A 13977-nucleotide genomic window follows, 5' to 3' on the forward strand; every position below is an offset into this window, starting at 1 on the left:
TAGACATTGCAGTGTGCTTCCTCAACTTCATACAAGTCCACTTAGAATTAATGTTTTACAACATTGTATGTCAGTAAAATGTAAAAACCTTACAACAGTGTGTTTCTACTTATTCATTCAGAGTTTGCTTTATTGTGGTTATATAGTTTACTGCTATAGCCCTCTAGTGGCTCAGACAGTAAAGAATCTGCCTGCCATGCAAGAGATGTGGGTTCAATCCCAGGGTCAGGAAGATCCCCTAGAGAAGGGAATGGAAACCCACTCCAGAATTCTTGCCTGGGGAAGGAATCTCATGGACAGAGGAGCCTGGGAGGCTACAGTGCATGGGGTTGCAAAGAATCAGACACAGCTGAGCAACTAACACATACTTTTACTTCTATACATGTCATAAACTTTGTAATTCCTTATTTTTGCTGTATATAGTTAGTAATTTTTAAGAGGAATTAAGAAAGAATTTTTAAAAATATTGTCTTTTATACTTCGTCACATATTCATCGCTTGTGGTCTCTTGAGTCTACCTCAGTGTCTATGTGGTACCATTCTCCTTTAGTCTGAAAAAATTTCTTGTCATGTAGATTCTGCTGGTAACAAATTCTCTCAAGTTTTATATACCTGAAGATATCTCTGTTTTTAAATTTTGAAAGATATCCTCACTGCATATATAAATCAAGGTTGACAGATGTTTTTCTTTTTTAAATTTTTATTGGAGTATAATTGATTTACAGTTTTGTGCTAGTTTCAGGTATACAGCCAAGTGAATCAGTTATACATATGCATATATCCACTCTCTTTTAGGTTCTTTTCCCATGTAGGTCGTTACAGAGTATTGAATAGAGTTCTCTGTAATGTATAGTCGGTCCTTATTAGGTATCTATTTTATATACAGTGGCATGTACGTGTCAGTGTCCCAGTTTATCCCTTCTCCGATCCCCCCACCCCCTCCCCCGGTAACCATAAAAGTTTGTTTTCTAAATCTGTTCTGAATCTAATGTGGTTCTTATTTCTATAGCGTGGCATTTTGGGGGTCTTAACTGAATACCCAAGGTGTTCAGAATGGTCTCTGGCTTAGCCAGAGCTCTAGCATCTCCAAGCACCGCACTGCACAATCTATGCAGACTTCAGTGGCCCTCCTCTTTGTCCAGCCCTCTCTTCTTCAGTATTCCGCCACACAAAGCCTCACCATCTCAGTGGCTCTGAACCCTGATTTCTGCCTTCTTAACTCACAAAGCTGTCACTCAGTGAGACAGCCAGGCTCTTCTTGGAGTCCCCTCTGTACCACAGTCTAGAACATGTCCTAGACAGAAAGCCAGAGTAAATTGGGGAATGACCTTTTGTCTTTCTCTTCTTTTAAGGATCACAGTCCTGTGCTGTCTGAAGTGTAGTCCAGTGCCTAAAAAGAGTTGCTTCATATACTATTTTATCCAGATGTATTATAGTTTATGCAGAAAGATAAGCCTATTTCTAGGTACTCTGTCATGGTCCAAATCACAGATCCTATACAACAGTTTTAAGTCCTGTTAATAATTATGAAGATTTTATAGCTCTATAGAAAAGTGTTTGTGTGTATCCAAACATATAGGAAGGGAACTTGAAAAATTAAGAATTGTTAATTGATTAGGATATTTAAACAAAAGGTCAGACTTCAGATTTTTCTGTTACTATAATTGTGACTACGTAATAAAAATGACTTTGTTATGAAATTAAAGATTATTGAAATAGTTTTAGGCTGAAACTATTTAACTTTATTTCTTCCTTTTACTTTAGAATATTTTATTTTTAATTTCACTAGGCACCTAATACATTCCTTAAATTTATCTTTAAATTATATTCTGTAATAACACTTTTACATACACAGTAAATGACAAAGACAAAACATTTTATATGCATAGCTTACACTGGGTACTTTGTTTTATATCTAACTGATTGTTAAAAATTATAGTAGGAAGTGGCACCACGTTCAGCAGAGTTTTCTATAAGTAGGATCCTCAGAAACATTAGTACCCAAGCTAAGTGACTGTGGAGAGCATGTGTGTGTGTTTTAACTTTTTGAAACCAAACCAAATGCACGATTATTTAGATTGTTATTGTCATCAACTTAAAGCTAAGCAAGGAACCATCACTTGTACTATGTATCAGTTCAGTTCAGCCGCTCAGTCGTGTCCAGCTCTTTGCGACCCGATGGATTGCAGCACACCAGTCTTCCCTGTCCATCACCAACTTAGGGAGCCTACTCAGACTCATGGCCATTGAGTCAGTCCAACCATCCAACCATCTCATTCTCTGTCATCCCCTTCTCTTCCCACCTTCAATCTTTTCCAGCATCAGGGTCTTTTCCAGTGAGTCGGTTCTTCACATCAGGTGGCCAGAGTATTGGAGTTTCTGCTTCAGCATCAGTCCTTCCAATGAATATTCGAGGTTGATTTCCTTTAGGATTGACTGGTTTAATCTCCTTGCAGGCCAAAGGACTCTCAAGAGTCTTCTCCAACACCACAGTTCAAAAGCATCAATTCTTCAGCGCTCAGCTTTCTTTATAGTCCAACTCTCACATCCATACATGACTACTGGAAAAACCATAGCTTTGAAGAGATGGACTTTTGTTGGCAAAGTAATGTCTCCGCTTTTTAATATGCTCTCTAGGTTAGTTATTGCTTTTCTTCCAAGGAGCAAGCATCTTTTAATTTCATGGCTGCAGTTACCATCTGCAGTGATTTTAGAGCCCAAGAAAGTAAAGTCTGTCACTGTTTCCATTGTTTCTCCATCTATCTGCCATGAAGTGATGGGACCAGATGCCATGATCTTAATTTTCTGAATGTTGAGTTTTAAGCCAACTTTTTCACTCTCCTTTTTCACTTTCATCAAGAGGCTCTTTAGTTCTTCTTCACTTTCTGCCATAAGGGTGGTGTCATCTGTGTATCTGAGATTATTGATATTTCTCCCAGCAATCTTGTTTCCAGCTTGTGCTTCATCCAGCCCATCATTTCACGTGATTCATTCTGCATATAAGTTAAATAAGCAGGGTGACAATATACAGGCTTGACATACTCCTTTCCCGATTTGGAACCAATCCATTGTTCCATGTCCAGTTCTAACTGTTTCTTCTTGACCTGCATATAGATTTCCCAGGAGGCAGGTCAGGTGGTCTGGTATTCCCATCTCTTTAAGAATTTTCCGCAGTTTGTTGTGATCCACATAGTCAAAGCCTTTGTACTATGTACTATGTATATAGAAGGAATATAAAATTGCACACACACGGACACATATGAACTGAACTCATAGGACTTATGACTACTCCAAAATTATGATTTTATTCTACTAGCCATGTTGTGAAAATTTTCTTTTTAAAAATCCTGTCTTTTTAAGATTTTTTTTTCTCAAATTCAAGTTTTCAGGAGAAATACTCAATATATTTTATATTTTCTTCTCAATTCTCTTATTTAGGAAAACATATTCTTTTTTATTATAAAGATTGCTGGGTTTTCTCCCAAAGGATAATGTAAAGTTTTAATGGCCATTGTTATATATCTTAAACATACAGTATAGTTTTTTATAAATATTTTTTAAATTATCTCTAATTGAAGCAGTTTTAAAATATTAAGGAAATTTTAAGGCAGTTACTCTTTTTTTTAACTTTTTATTTTGTATTGGGATGTAACCAATTAACAATGTTGTGATAGTTTCAGGTGAACAGTGAAGAAACTCAGCCATACGTGTACATATATCCATTCTCCCCCAAACTCTCCTCCCATCTAGGCTATAAGGCAGTTATTCTTAATTCCATAATTCTACTATAATTGTTTTTATTTTACCCAGTGTGTGTGTGTGTGTGTGTGTGTGTGTGTGTGTGTGTAGTTGTGATTATAATACATTTACAGTTTGGGGACCTGCATTTTAACCTCATGCTATTTCATATACACTTTTCCATATTTTTAAATAATCTTCATATGTATCATTTTAAATGTCTACATAATATTCCTTTGAGTTACAATAATTTTTCCATTATCCTATCACTGAGGTTGTTTACAATTTTTTGCTATTATATTTGGTATTCCAGTGAATACTGTTGTACAGGTACTTTCCTGTTTTATTGGCTTCATTACAATAAATTCCCAGAAGTATAATTTGCAAGTCAAACAGTATAAACCATTTTATTCCTTTAGTTGTGGTGGTGGTGGTTGTTAAATACCTGATTATTTTCAGTTTGTTTGTTAGTTAGCTGTCTCTATGCTTAAATTGTATTATAGTTGTATTTATTATAAACCTGAATGATTCTTATTGCTGTCTGTTGGGCTTGGGTATACATGAATCAGAGTCTTCTAATATAAGAACAGCCATAAAGCAGCAGGTCTGGAGGAAGTCCCCATAAATACAGTAGAAACATTTTATAGGTTTCTGAGGGGATTCTGTAACTATATAGTGGAAAATCTGTTCTGTTGGGGCTTAGGGTATAATATTCTCCTCACTTAGCAGTTAAGAAAATGAAGCAACATAAAAAACAGTGTAAGGAAGTTAGAGAAGTTTAAGAAATAACTGAATCTATTAAATACTCAGGAAGAAGCAAGTTTTACAATTTAAAACAAATGTGTAAAGCTAAAAACCACATATACTCTCTTTGTCTCAGAGCTTGATTTTTTTAACAGGAAAATGGACTGTTCTATTTGCCTTCTTATATATTTTTAGAAATTTACAGATGAGAAACTTATCCCCAGCTTTAATAATACTATTTTTTTCAACAAATGATTTCTTGCCTTTAATGTCATAACTGTCATCTAATAATATTCTCTGTAATTTTTATGTACAGAATATAAAATGTATTTATCAAGTCCAAGTTATATATGTGATTGCTCACACATATTAAAATAAGTCAAAGGAAAAATTTGTTTCAATCTCATTCATTAAAGCAAGTGATAAAGCTGTTTAGTGATTATTTGGTTTGTAAGTAATTGGGTTTTTTAAATAACATCTGTGAAACTCTGATTTTTACATTATCATATACTTTTCCTAGGAACTTCAGTATATTGGTTCTGATTCGTCTAATAAGTAATTTCTCACCTTTCACTGGTGTATTTATAACCAGGTCACTAGAATATACCCTGTCATATCTGATTGCATAAGCATGACTTAAAATAGTACCAAGCTTGTCATCATTCCACCCAAAGCAACCCCTTATTCTGTCATTGGTGCCCCCACTTTCCTCAGTACTCAGTTTTAATACCTTAGAATCATTCCTGACTCTCAGTCTTCTCTCCCCTCAATATCTAGTTAATCTCCAGATCAACTCCCTCTACTCTTCCTTTCTGTTTTCCATTGCCACCACCTTAGTCCTGAGACTCATTACTCCTATACCACTGCAACAGACTTGAATTTTGCATATGTAATTTTATTGTTTAGAAAAGTGGTTTATTCCAGGAAATTGTATCACTTACTACTTATAGTCTTACCTATTGCAAAAAAAAAGAAATGCAGATTTTGAAAAACAAAACAAAAAATCACCTTTTTTGTATAAAGTTACTTATATTTCAAGAAAAGTATTTTGGTAGCAGAAAATAATATTCTCTCATATAGAGTAAATTATGAACCTGAAAATACTTATTTCTAGAAAGTGCCAGATCTTAGAAGGATGACCTTTTAATATGCTGTGTCAAGTAGTCTATCATTTAAACATAAGTAAATCCATACACAGAAATTAAGGCAGCTAATAAGAAAAGTGTAAAAGGACTATTAAAAAACTTTTAAAGAATGCTAATACATAGATTAACAAAAAGATTAAGCTTTAGAATAAAACACAGGAAACCATCATAGTGCTCCTGGGACATTACTTCAGCAATCAGTTCCAAAAGGTGGCTGGGGCTTGCAACACAACCAAATTTAAACAGAAGAACTGTAGGAGTTACAGGATTATACCAGCACTGTCAGAAGGAACATCTGACACAAAATACATTCATTTGGTATGGGATTTGTTTGTATCCTCTGTCTTTGACTAATCTAGAACGAAAGATGTATCCCTTGGCACTCTTTTTCTGCCTTCTTCAATTATAAAACACGTTTTATAATCTTTATTTTTTTGAAAGGGATCACATGCAATGGTCAAAAGAAGAAGAAGCAGCAGCCAGAAAAAAAGTAGAGGAAAACTCAGCTGTGCGAGTCCTTTTGGAAGAGCAAGGTAAGCAGCTATATGTAGCTCCTGGAGCCTGGCTTTTCTGTTTGACCTCCCACTGATTCAGTTCACACCTTAGTCTCTCTTCCTCCTGATTGCGTCACCATTTGTTCTTAGCTTCTGCCTATGCTAATTTACTTGTTCCTTTAGGATAATTCCCAGTCATTCCAGTGTGGTGAAACCAAAGTTAATGAAATAAATTACGTACTCACCCTATATGTACTTGCTCTTTTGGTAGTCATATTATTGCTTTCTCTGGGAGATAGGTAAAGGTGGCATTTCAAGCAAGATAGGAAAACACAATTTTAAAAATTTCCTTGTTGTTATGTATCTTTTAGTATGCTATTGTGCATTCAACTGCTGGGAATATTCAATGAATTCAAAAACTTTGAGCAAAGAAGGTAAAGTCATATCAAAATGTTGCTGGTCTTTTAAGATGAACACAAAGTTTCAATAATGATTTAAGTTATTTTTCTTGGAGGCCTTTGATATTTAGAGTTTAATTTAGGTAGGCCTTTCCAACCTTCAAAAATGGTCTCTAAAATATTGCCCTATTGTGTAATCACCAAGCCAGAAAATAATAAGTATGGGTGAAGATGTGGAGAAAGGAAACCCTTGTGCACTATTGGTGTAATTATAAAATGGTACAACCTCTACTGAAAACAATATTTAAGTTCCTCCAAAAATTAAAAATGGAACTACCATATGATCTGGCAGCCCCACCTCTGGATATATAGTCAAAAGAATTGAAAGAGATACCCAAAAGGTCTTGAAGGAATATTTGCATACCTTTGTTCATAGCAACACTATTCACAGTAGGCAAAAGGTAGAAATAGCCCAAAATTCCAGCAGATAAATTGATAAACAAAATGTGGTCTATTCATATGGAATATTATTCAGCCATAAAAAGAAATGGAATCCCACATGCCATATAATCTGGATGAACTTTGAGGACACTATGTTAGGTGAAATAAGCCAGTCACAAAAAAGGCAAATACTATATGAGTCCACTAATATGAGGTATATCAATAACCTCAGATATGCAGATGACACCACCCTTATGGCAGAAACTGAAGAACTAAAAAGCCTCTTGATGAAAGTGAAAGTGGAGAGTGAAAAAGCTGGCTTAAAGCTCAACATTCAGAAAACAAAGATCTTGGCATCCGGTCCCATCACTTCATGGCAAATAGATGGGGAAACAGTGTCAGACTTTATTTTTCTGGGCTCCAAAATCACTGCAGATGGTGACTGCAGCCATGAAATTAAAAGACGCTTACTCCTTGGAAGGAAAGTTATGACCAATCTAGATAGCATATTCAAAAGCAGAGACATTACTTTGCCAACAAAGGTCTGTCTAGTCAAGGCTATGCTTTTTCCTGTGGTCATGTATGGATGTCAGAGTTGGACTGTGAAGAAGGCTGAGCACCGAAGAATTGATGCTTTTGAACTGTGGTGTTGAAGAAGACTCTTGAGAGTCCCTTGGAGAGTCCCCGCAAGGAGGTCCAGCCAGTCCATTTTGAAGGAGATCAGCCCTGGGATTTCTTTGGAAGGAATGATGCTAAAGCTGAAACTCGAGTACTTTGGCCACCTCATGTGAAGAGTTGGCTCATTGGAAAAGACTCTGATGCTGGGAAGGATTGGGGGCAGGAGAAGAAGGGGACGACAGAGGATGAGATGGCTGGATGGCATCATTGACTCGATGGACGTGAGTCTGAGTGAACTCCGGGAGTTGGTGATGGACAGGGAGGCGTGGCGTGCTGCAATTCATGGGGTCGCAAAGAGTTGGACACGACTGAGCGACTGATCTGATCTGATCTGATCTGATAAATGAGTTTTCACAAAAATCAGTGAATTTTCCCAATACCCTTATTAAGAAACAGAAAATTATCAGTAATCCAGAAACTTCCTCATGCTGTGTCCCAAATTACTTTCCTAAACCCCTAAGACTCCACATAGAGCACCCACTATTCTGGCTACTAATACCATAAATTATTTTTTCCAGAACAACTTGGTTCTGGTCACCATCATTTCTCAATCACTTATGTAGCAATATCAGTGTACCTGTTAGCTAGAACAAGAGGCAGCAAACTGTGGCCATGGGCCAAATTCAGCCCACTGTCTGTTTTTATAAATAAAGTTTTATTGGAGCACATACTCATTTGTTAACATTGCCCATGGCTGCTTTAGAGGTATATCTAAACAGCTGAATAGTTGAAAAGACTCTATATAGCCCACACAGACTACTTATTATCTGGCCCTTTACAGAAAAAGTTTGCCAACCCCTGAGATAGAATTTTGTTTCCACATTCATCAGCGGTCTTGAAATTCCCCAGGGAGAAATGTTTGCATTCCTCCTCTGTTCAAGCCAAGTATAGTAAAAATCACTAACCCCACTGGTAGTTAACTATTGTTCTGGTGACTTTAGTCTACACTTGAGGCTAAAGTTTGAAGCAAAGGGTGCTGTTGAAACTGAGCTAGTGAAACAGCCCTCATTAACTGTCCTTTACCAGTGAAGGGGGCAGTGTGGCCCTATCTTATCCTCTGCTATCATTTGCTGTCCCTCAGAGCTAGTTTTCCTTCCTTACCGTAAGCATGAACGTGTCCTGAAGGATGAACAGGAAAGGAGAGCACCTGATCCACAGTGGAACCATTCTATTTTTATGAGCTCCAGCCATGCAGTCCCAGAATGGGATGTGGCCAGGGAGTGTTGGGGTTGGATTTGAGAGTGCATACCAGTGGCAATTCTGCTTACAAATCAGCCAACATTGCATTCCTTTGCAGGAACTCTGTCACACTGTTTCTGAGGAAGTATAATTTTGCTTCTTTGCCAGCAGCTGCACAGACATATTTTCCACATTACTCAAGCTTCTGCTAGTGGCCACCTGGATATGACAGAGAGAATCAAGCCTAAACAGAATTAAAAGATATCAGTCATCTTAATTCTTTTCCAGGAAGTTAAAAATTATCCATAGTTTATTTCCTGAGAATATGAAAAACCAAGGATTTTTTTTCATGCTCTTTTGAATATTTCTGTTTAGAACATAAATAGATGAGCAGTGCTGATAATGTTCCCTTAAAGTGCTCTATATGTGGCTGCCTATTTTGGCCCATTTATGTTAACAATGAACTTGAGTGAAGCTAATGAGGAGGTTATTTTCAGGCCTTGGAAACCGCAGTAAAGGAAAATGACAGTTCCCACAGAACCATAATGTGACTGAAATAGAAAGGTGGTGACTGGCCCTTCTCTATAGAAGCAGGAAAAGCAAGCTGGAGAGGACTGATGATACTCCTTTGAAGCGTTTGGTTTGCGTATTAGCATGTCCAGTCTCTTTCTGAGCAAGTTTTCTGGCTGCTGTGGAGACACAGAACAAAAGAATTCATTTAAAAATGCCTCCCAGTGATCGAGGCTTCTGTTGGGTCCCTACCCCCATAACACTCCTCAGTGCAGTGGACTTTATACATGTCAGAGAACCGCTACAAGGAGAGGAACCCACAATGAGGGTGACCATTACATCACACTTAAGCAAGGTTGCACAGAGCAGCAACCAAGGCAACTGCTGCGCGTGGCGAAGAAAGAAAGAAAACTTCTGTCCTGAGGAACCATGTTGAGTGACAGGACGTTACAGTGAGACCAGATACATACCAGCCCCCCACTCCAGTCTCCACCAGGGATCATCAACCTGCAGGTCTGCAGAAGCCCTTGGTGAGGCTCCTAATTGGATATTTAATGTCTCTGATGTATATAGGTCAAGGTGAAGAGATCCATTTAAAAGCTCTATTCCCAAATGTTGTGAAAACCCAAAGGAAGCTATGACCCGGTTCTTCTCCCACTGCCCCTGTTAACCACTGTCTCTCTCTTTTTTGTATATATTTATTTTTATTTGTTTGGCTGCACGGGTTCGTAGTTGTGGCATGTGGGATCTTATTCCCCAACCAGAGATCAAACCCAGGCCCCCTGCATTGGGAGCACAAAGTCTTAGCCACTGGACCACCAGGGAAGTCCCTACCATCTCTTCTTATCCAGGAGGGTCCTAAATCTTTGAAAAAGCCAATTTTATCTCATCGCAAAGTATTCCACTTACAGAATAGTATATAGCATGAGCCTTGTGTATTGATTTTGTCTTACTTATTTTAATGCCACTAGGAGGAGGTGCTGATTGTTCTCCCATGCTGACCAGCTCTCTGGCACCTTCCTTTTGGTCTCTGTGTGTCAGTCTCTCCTGTCACTCCCATTTCCCATTTCTCGTCTATTGTCTCAGCTGTTGGTGAGAACTGAAGTCCGGAAACACCCTCACAATTCTGAAAGTAAGAACTTATCTGTCACGAGTGAGACAGTATTTTGCTGTACAGTGGCGGACATTTTCATTCCTGTGATTAAAACGTAAAGCATCTAGGCTATCATTAGCAATATTTCTTTCAATTAGATGCTCAGATTAATGATTTGTGATTCCACATTTCCTTTTGGTAATTTATTTTAAATTTTATAATAGTTCAGATTTCTTTTTAAAGCAGATTAATTCAGAGAAATGAGAAAGATACATTTGGCAGTTTTTGAGTTAATATGATTATGTTTTTAATTTCCTAAAAACATTTCCAGTGTGTTATATCTCAGCTGGTAATTTAGCAAGTGTAATGGGTTTTTTAAACTTAATAACAAATGCAGCTGCCATTTTTACTTTAAAATACCCTTGTAAATAACTACGTACCTAGGGTGAGTTACCTATGTCAAGAAAATTAGTAAAAGAATCCCACTATACCTTCCTTTGTGAATACCTTGCCACTTGAGAGTGTCCTGTGTGAGAAAAAATAAAGTAGCTTAAAGTTTTGTGTGCTGATAAATTTAGAGTACTTGTTTTTAGGTCAGCTTTGGTTGTTAATTTCATACTGTGCTCAGACTTTAAATTTCATAACTTAAGAGTTTTATTTTATTAGACAATTAACTTTATCAATGACATGTGGAAATTTCCAACTTTGACAGCTTAGGTGTTTGTGTAATTGCTGTACAAAAACAGCTTTAAAATGACTTTTGTTACATTGCAACTTAGAATAAATTTTCATAATTTGTACTAATATGTCAGATACATAGGTGGTTTAATTCACTTTTTTTAGTTGTGATATTCAGTGTGATTCAGAGTGAATTCTGAATATTTAAGTATGGTTAGTGTGTCATAGGCTTTCTTCCCCTCAGCAGTATTGAATTGAATAAATGAATAATTGAGAAGTTGTTTCATCTGACTGTAGTTAAACAGATCACTACACCTCTTTTATCGCCGTTGGCATAGAGCAATTAACTCTGAGTTGGTAACCTAAGAAAGTGAAGGGAAATTTTTATCCTCCAGGAAAAATTGATATCCCTGTTTAAAAAGTCAGCTGGACAAGATATAGACAAGGCTGATTTCTCCACATTATATTCTTTTATCATTATTGGATTTACCATGAGTGAAACAGAGGTTTAAACTAAACTTTTCTCTCATGGTCAGAAAAGTCACTCATCCAGTTCCCCTGATACCACAGATACTCTTGCAGTTCACAAAATTAAATTAAACATTGGATGTGTTTACCTTGTCTCACAGCCATAATTATGAGTTTGATTGAGCTTCCTTGGGGTCTCAGAAGCTGTTATACATTGCTGGGAACTGTGGAATTGTCAGCATTGATTGAAGGTACTGCTGAAAGCACAACTTGAAAACACACACAAAAAAAGAAACCCCCAAAACCCAGTTCCAGTCCAGTAGCCTTTATCCAAGCCCATTCTGTTTTGTTTCTGTTTTGTTGCTGTCCCACAAACCCATCTATTCTCATAGAACATTTTATGTTCCCATTGCTCATCATAATTTCATTATGCAGCCTTGCATAGTTTATTGTTTATATAATTCAAATGGAGTTTAATTAATTCTGTATTTCTGATCTGCCTTTATGTAGGTTCACTCCAATCAGCATTATTTTTACTGTTCTGTTATACTGATTATAAGTCATACTGAGGTTTTAATTTCAACTTGATGCTTCATAATATGAGGAAGTACAAAATCAGGAAAACATTATTTTCAGAGGTATTTTGGAGGAGGTTAATCTTGATTTTGTGTTAGAAGGCAATATAATGGTTAACAGCATAAAGTCTGATAGACTTAGTTCAGGTCCTAGCTCTGGTGGATGACCTTGGGCAAATTTTTTATCCCCTCTAACCTTGAACTTCTTTGTCTATAATAATACGTATGTCTGAGAGGTATTGTTAGGATTAAATGGGGAAAAAAATCCAAGTAAGGCATTTGACATAGTGCCTGGCACAAAATAAACACTCAGTATATACTATTGTTGCTATTTTTAATGCTGCTGTTATTGGTACAATGATTTATGTGATTGTTTGTTTGTTTTCTCCTAATTCCTGAGTGGGAAATACTTGAAAAAGCTTGAAAGTATATATATTAGCAGACTGTGACCACCATCTTTTAGTAGTAATCAGATCCTTTTTAAAGATTGGATAAGCTCGGGTTGAATTTAGGTGCTTGATATATTTAGTATCTGAACCAGATTCTAGTCACCTCACTGCAGGTTTATTTTCATGATAAACTGTAGAAATTAAACAGTAGGACAAGCTCATATTTATGACAGCAGTCTGATCCAAGATTTTGCAGTTTGTAGAACTATAATGTTTGTTGTTTAGTCGCTAAGTCATGTCCAACTCTGTGTGACCCCACGGCCTGTAGCCCCCTCAGGCTCCTCTGTCCATGGGATTCTCCAGGCAAGAATACTGGAGTGGGATGCCATTTGTTAATATTCTCCATAAATTCATGGGATTTAATAGGAAAGTACATAGACTTTTTAGAACTTGAACATAGAGATATCTTTTAGGAAAGTAGAATGAAGACTTCAACCAAGATTCTTTATCTTTGTATAAGATGCAGATAAAACTTTGCAGATATTACTCAGCCATAAAAAGGAATGAAATTGTGTCATATGTAGAGACATGGATATACCTAGAGACTGACATACACAGTGAAGTAAGTCAGAAAGAGAAAAATATCATATATTAATGCATATATGTGAAATCTAGAAAATGGTATACATAATTTTACTTGCAAAGCAGAAATGGAGACACAGACATAGGGAACAGACATATGGGTACCATGCAGGAAAGGGCGGGGGCATGGGATGAACTGAGAGGTTGGGATTGACATATATATACCATTATGCATAAAATAGATAACGAATGAGAACCTACTGTATAGCACAGGGAACTCTACTCGGGGTTCTGTAGTGACCTAAATGGAAAGGAAATCCAAAAGAGAGGGCATATATGTGTACATATGGCTGATTGACTTTGCTGTACAACAGAAACTGACACAGCAGTAAAGCAACTGTACTCCAATTTAAAAAGCAAAAAAAAAAAACCAAAAAACCTTTGCCAAAGAAGAGCTACCTAATAATTGTTAAATTATTTTAACAATTTAGCACTCCAGATTTCCATCTGATGGTTATAAATGAATATAAATTTTAAAATTGTAGTCAGTGCAATTTTAAAGATGCAGACCATTCTGTGTGAAGTTTTTCTCTTAATATTATTATCCTTTAAATTTCAGTTGCTGCATAAGATTACTCTGTTTTGCCATGCATGGTTTGCTTGATCATTCCAAAGTTGAGGCTGTTTGAGTTATTTCCCATTTTTTCTTATAATAAGTAATACTGCTAGGAACATCTTTTCTTTCAAGTTACTCCCCTGCTGTCTATCTCTTCCTCTGCCAGTTAATTCTAAGGGGGATAGTGCCACAAATTAATCACTTGTAGTGTTAACATTCTAGTTACTAATAGGTTCAAACTCACTTCAA

At 36.7% G+C, this 13977-nt stretch overlaps 1 protein-coding gene across 5 annotated transcripts in view; it reads left to right on the forward strand.

Moving 5' to 3' along the window:
- Positions 1 to 13977, forward strand: part of METTL8 (methyltransferase 8, methylcytidine) — an 84064-nt gene that overhangs the window by 51879 nt on the left and 18208 nt on the right. For 3 of the 5 annotated variants that reach the window (XM_024999854.2, XM_059892351.1, XM_059892352.1), the window contains exons 3-4: positions 6069 to 6160; positions 11728 to 11817. In XM_024999854.2, the coding sequence (XP_024855622.1) occupies positions 6069 to 6160; positions 11728 to 11817 (182 nt within the window). The remainder of the gene's footprint in view (positions 1 to 6068; positions 6161 to 11727; positions 11818 to 13977) is intronic. The other 2 variants (NM_001075288.2, XM_024999860.2) reach the window with 1 other exon arrangement.

This window comes from Bos taurus, chromosome 2 (genome assembly GCF_002263795.3).
Source record: "Bos taurus isolate L1 Dominette 01449 registration number 42190680 breed Hereford chromosome 2, ARS-UCD2.0, whole genome shotgun sequence".
NCBI classification, from domain to species: domain Eukaryota; kingdom Metazoa; phylum Chordata; class Mammalia; order Artiodactyla; family Bovidae; genus Bos; species Bos taurus.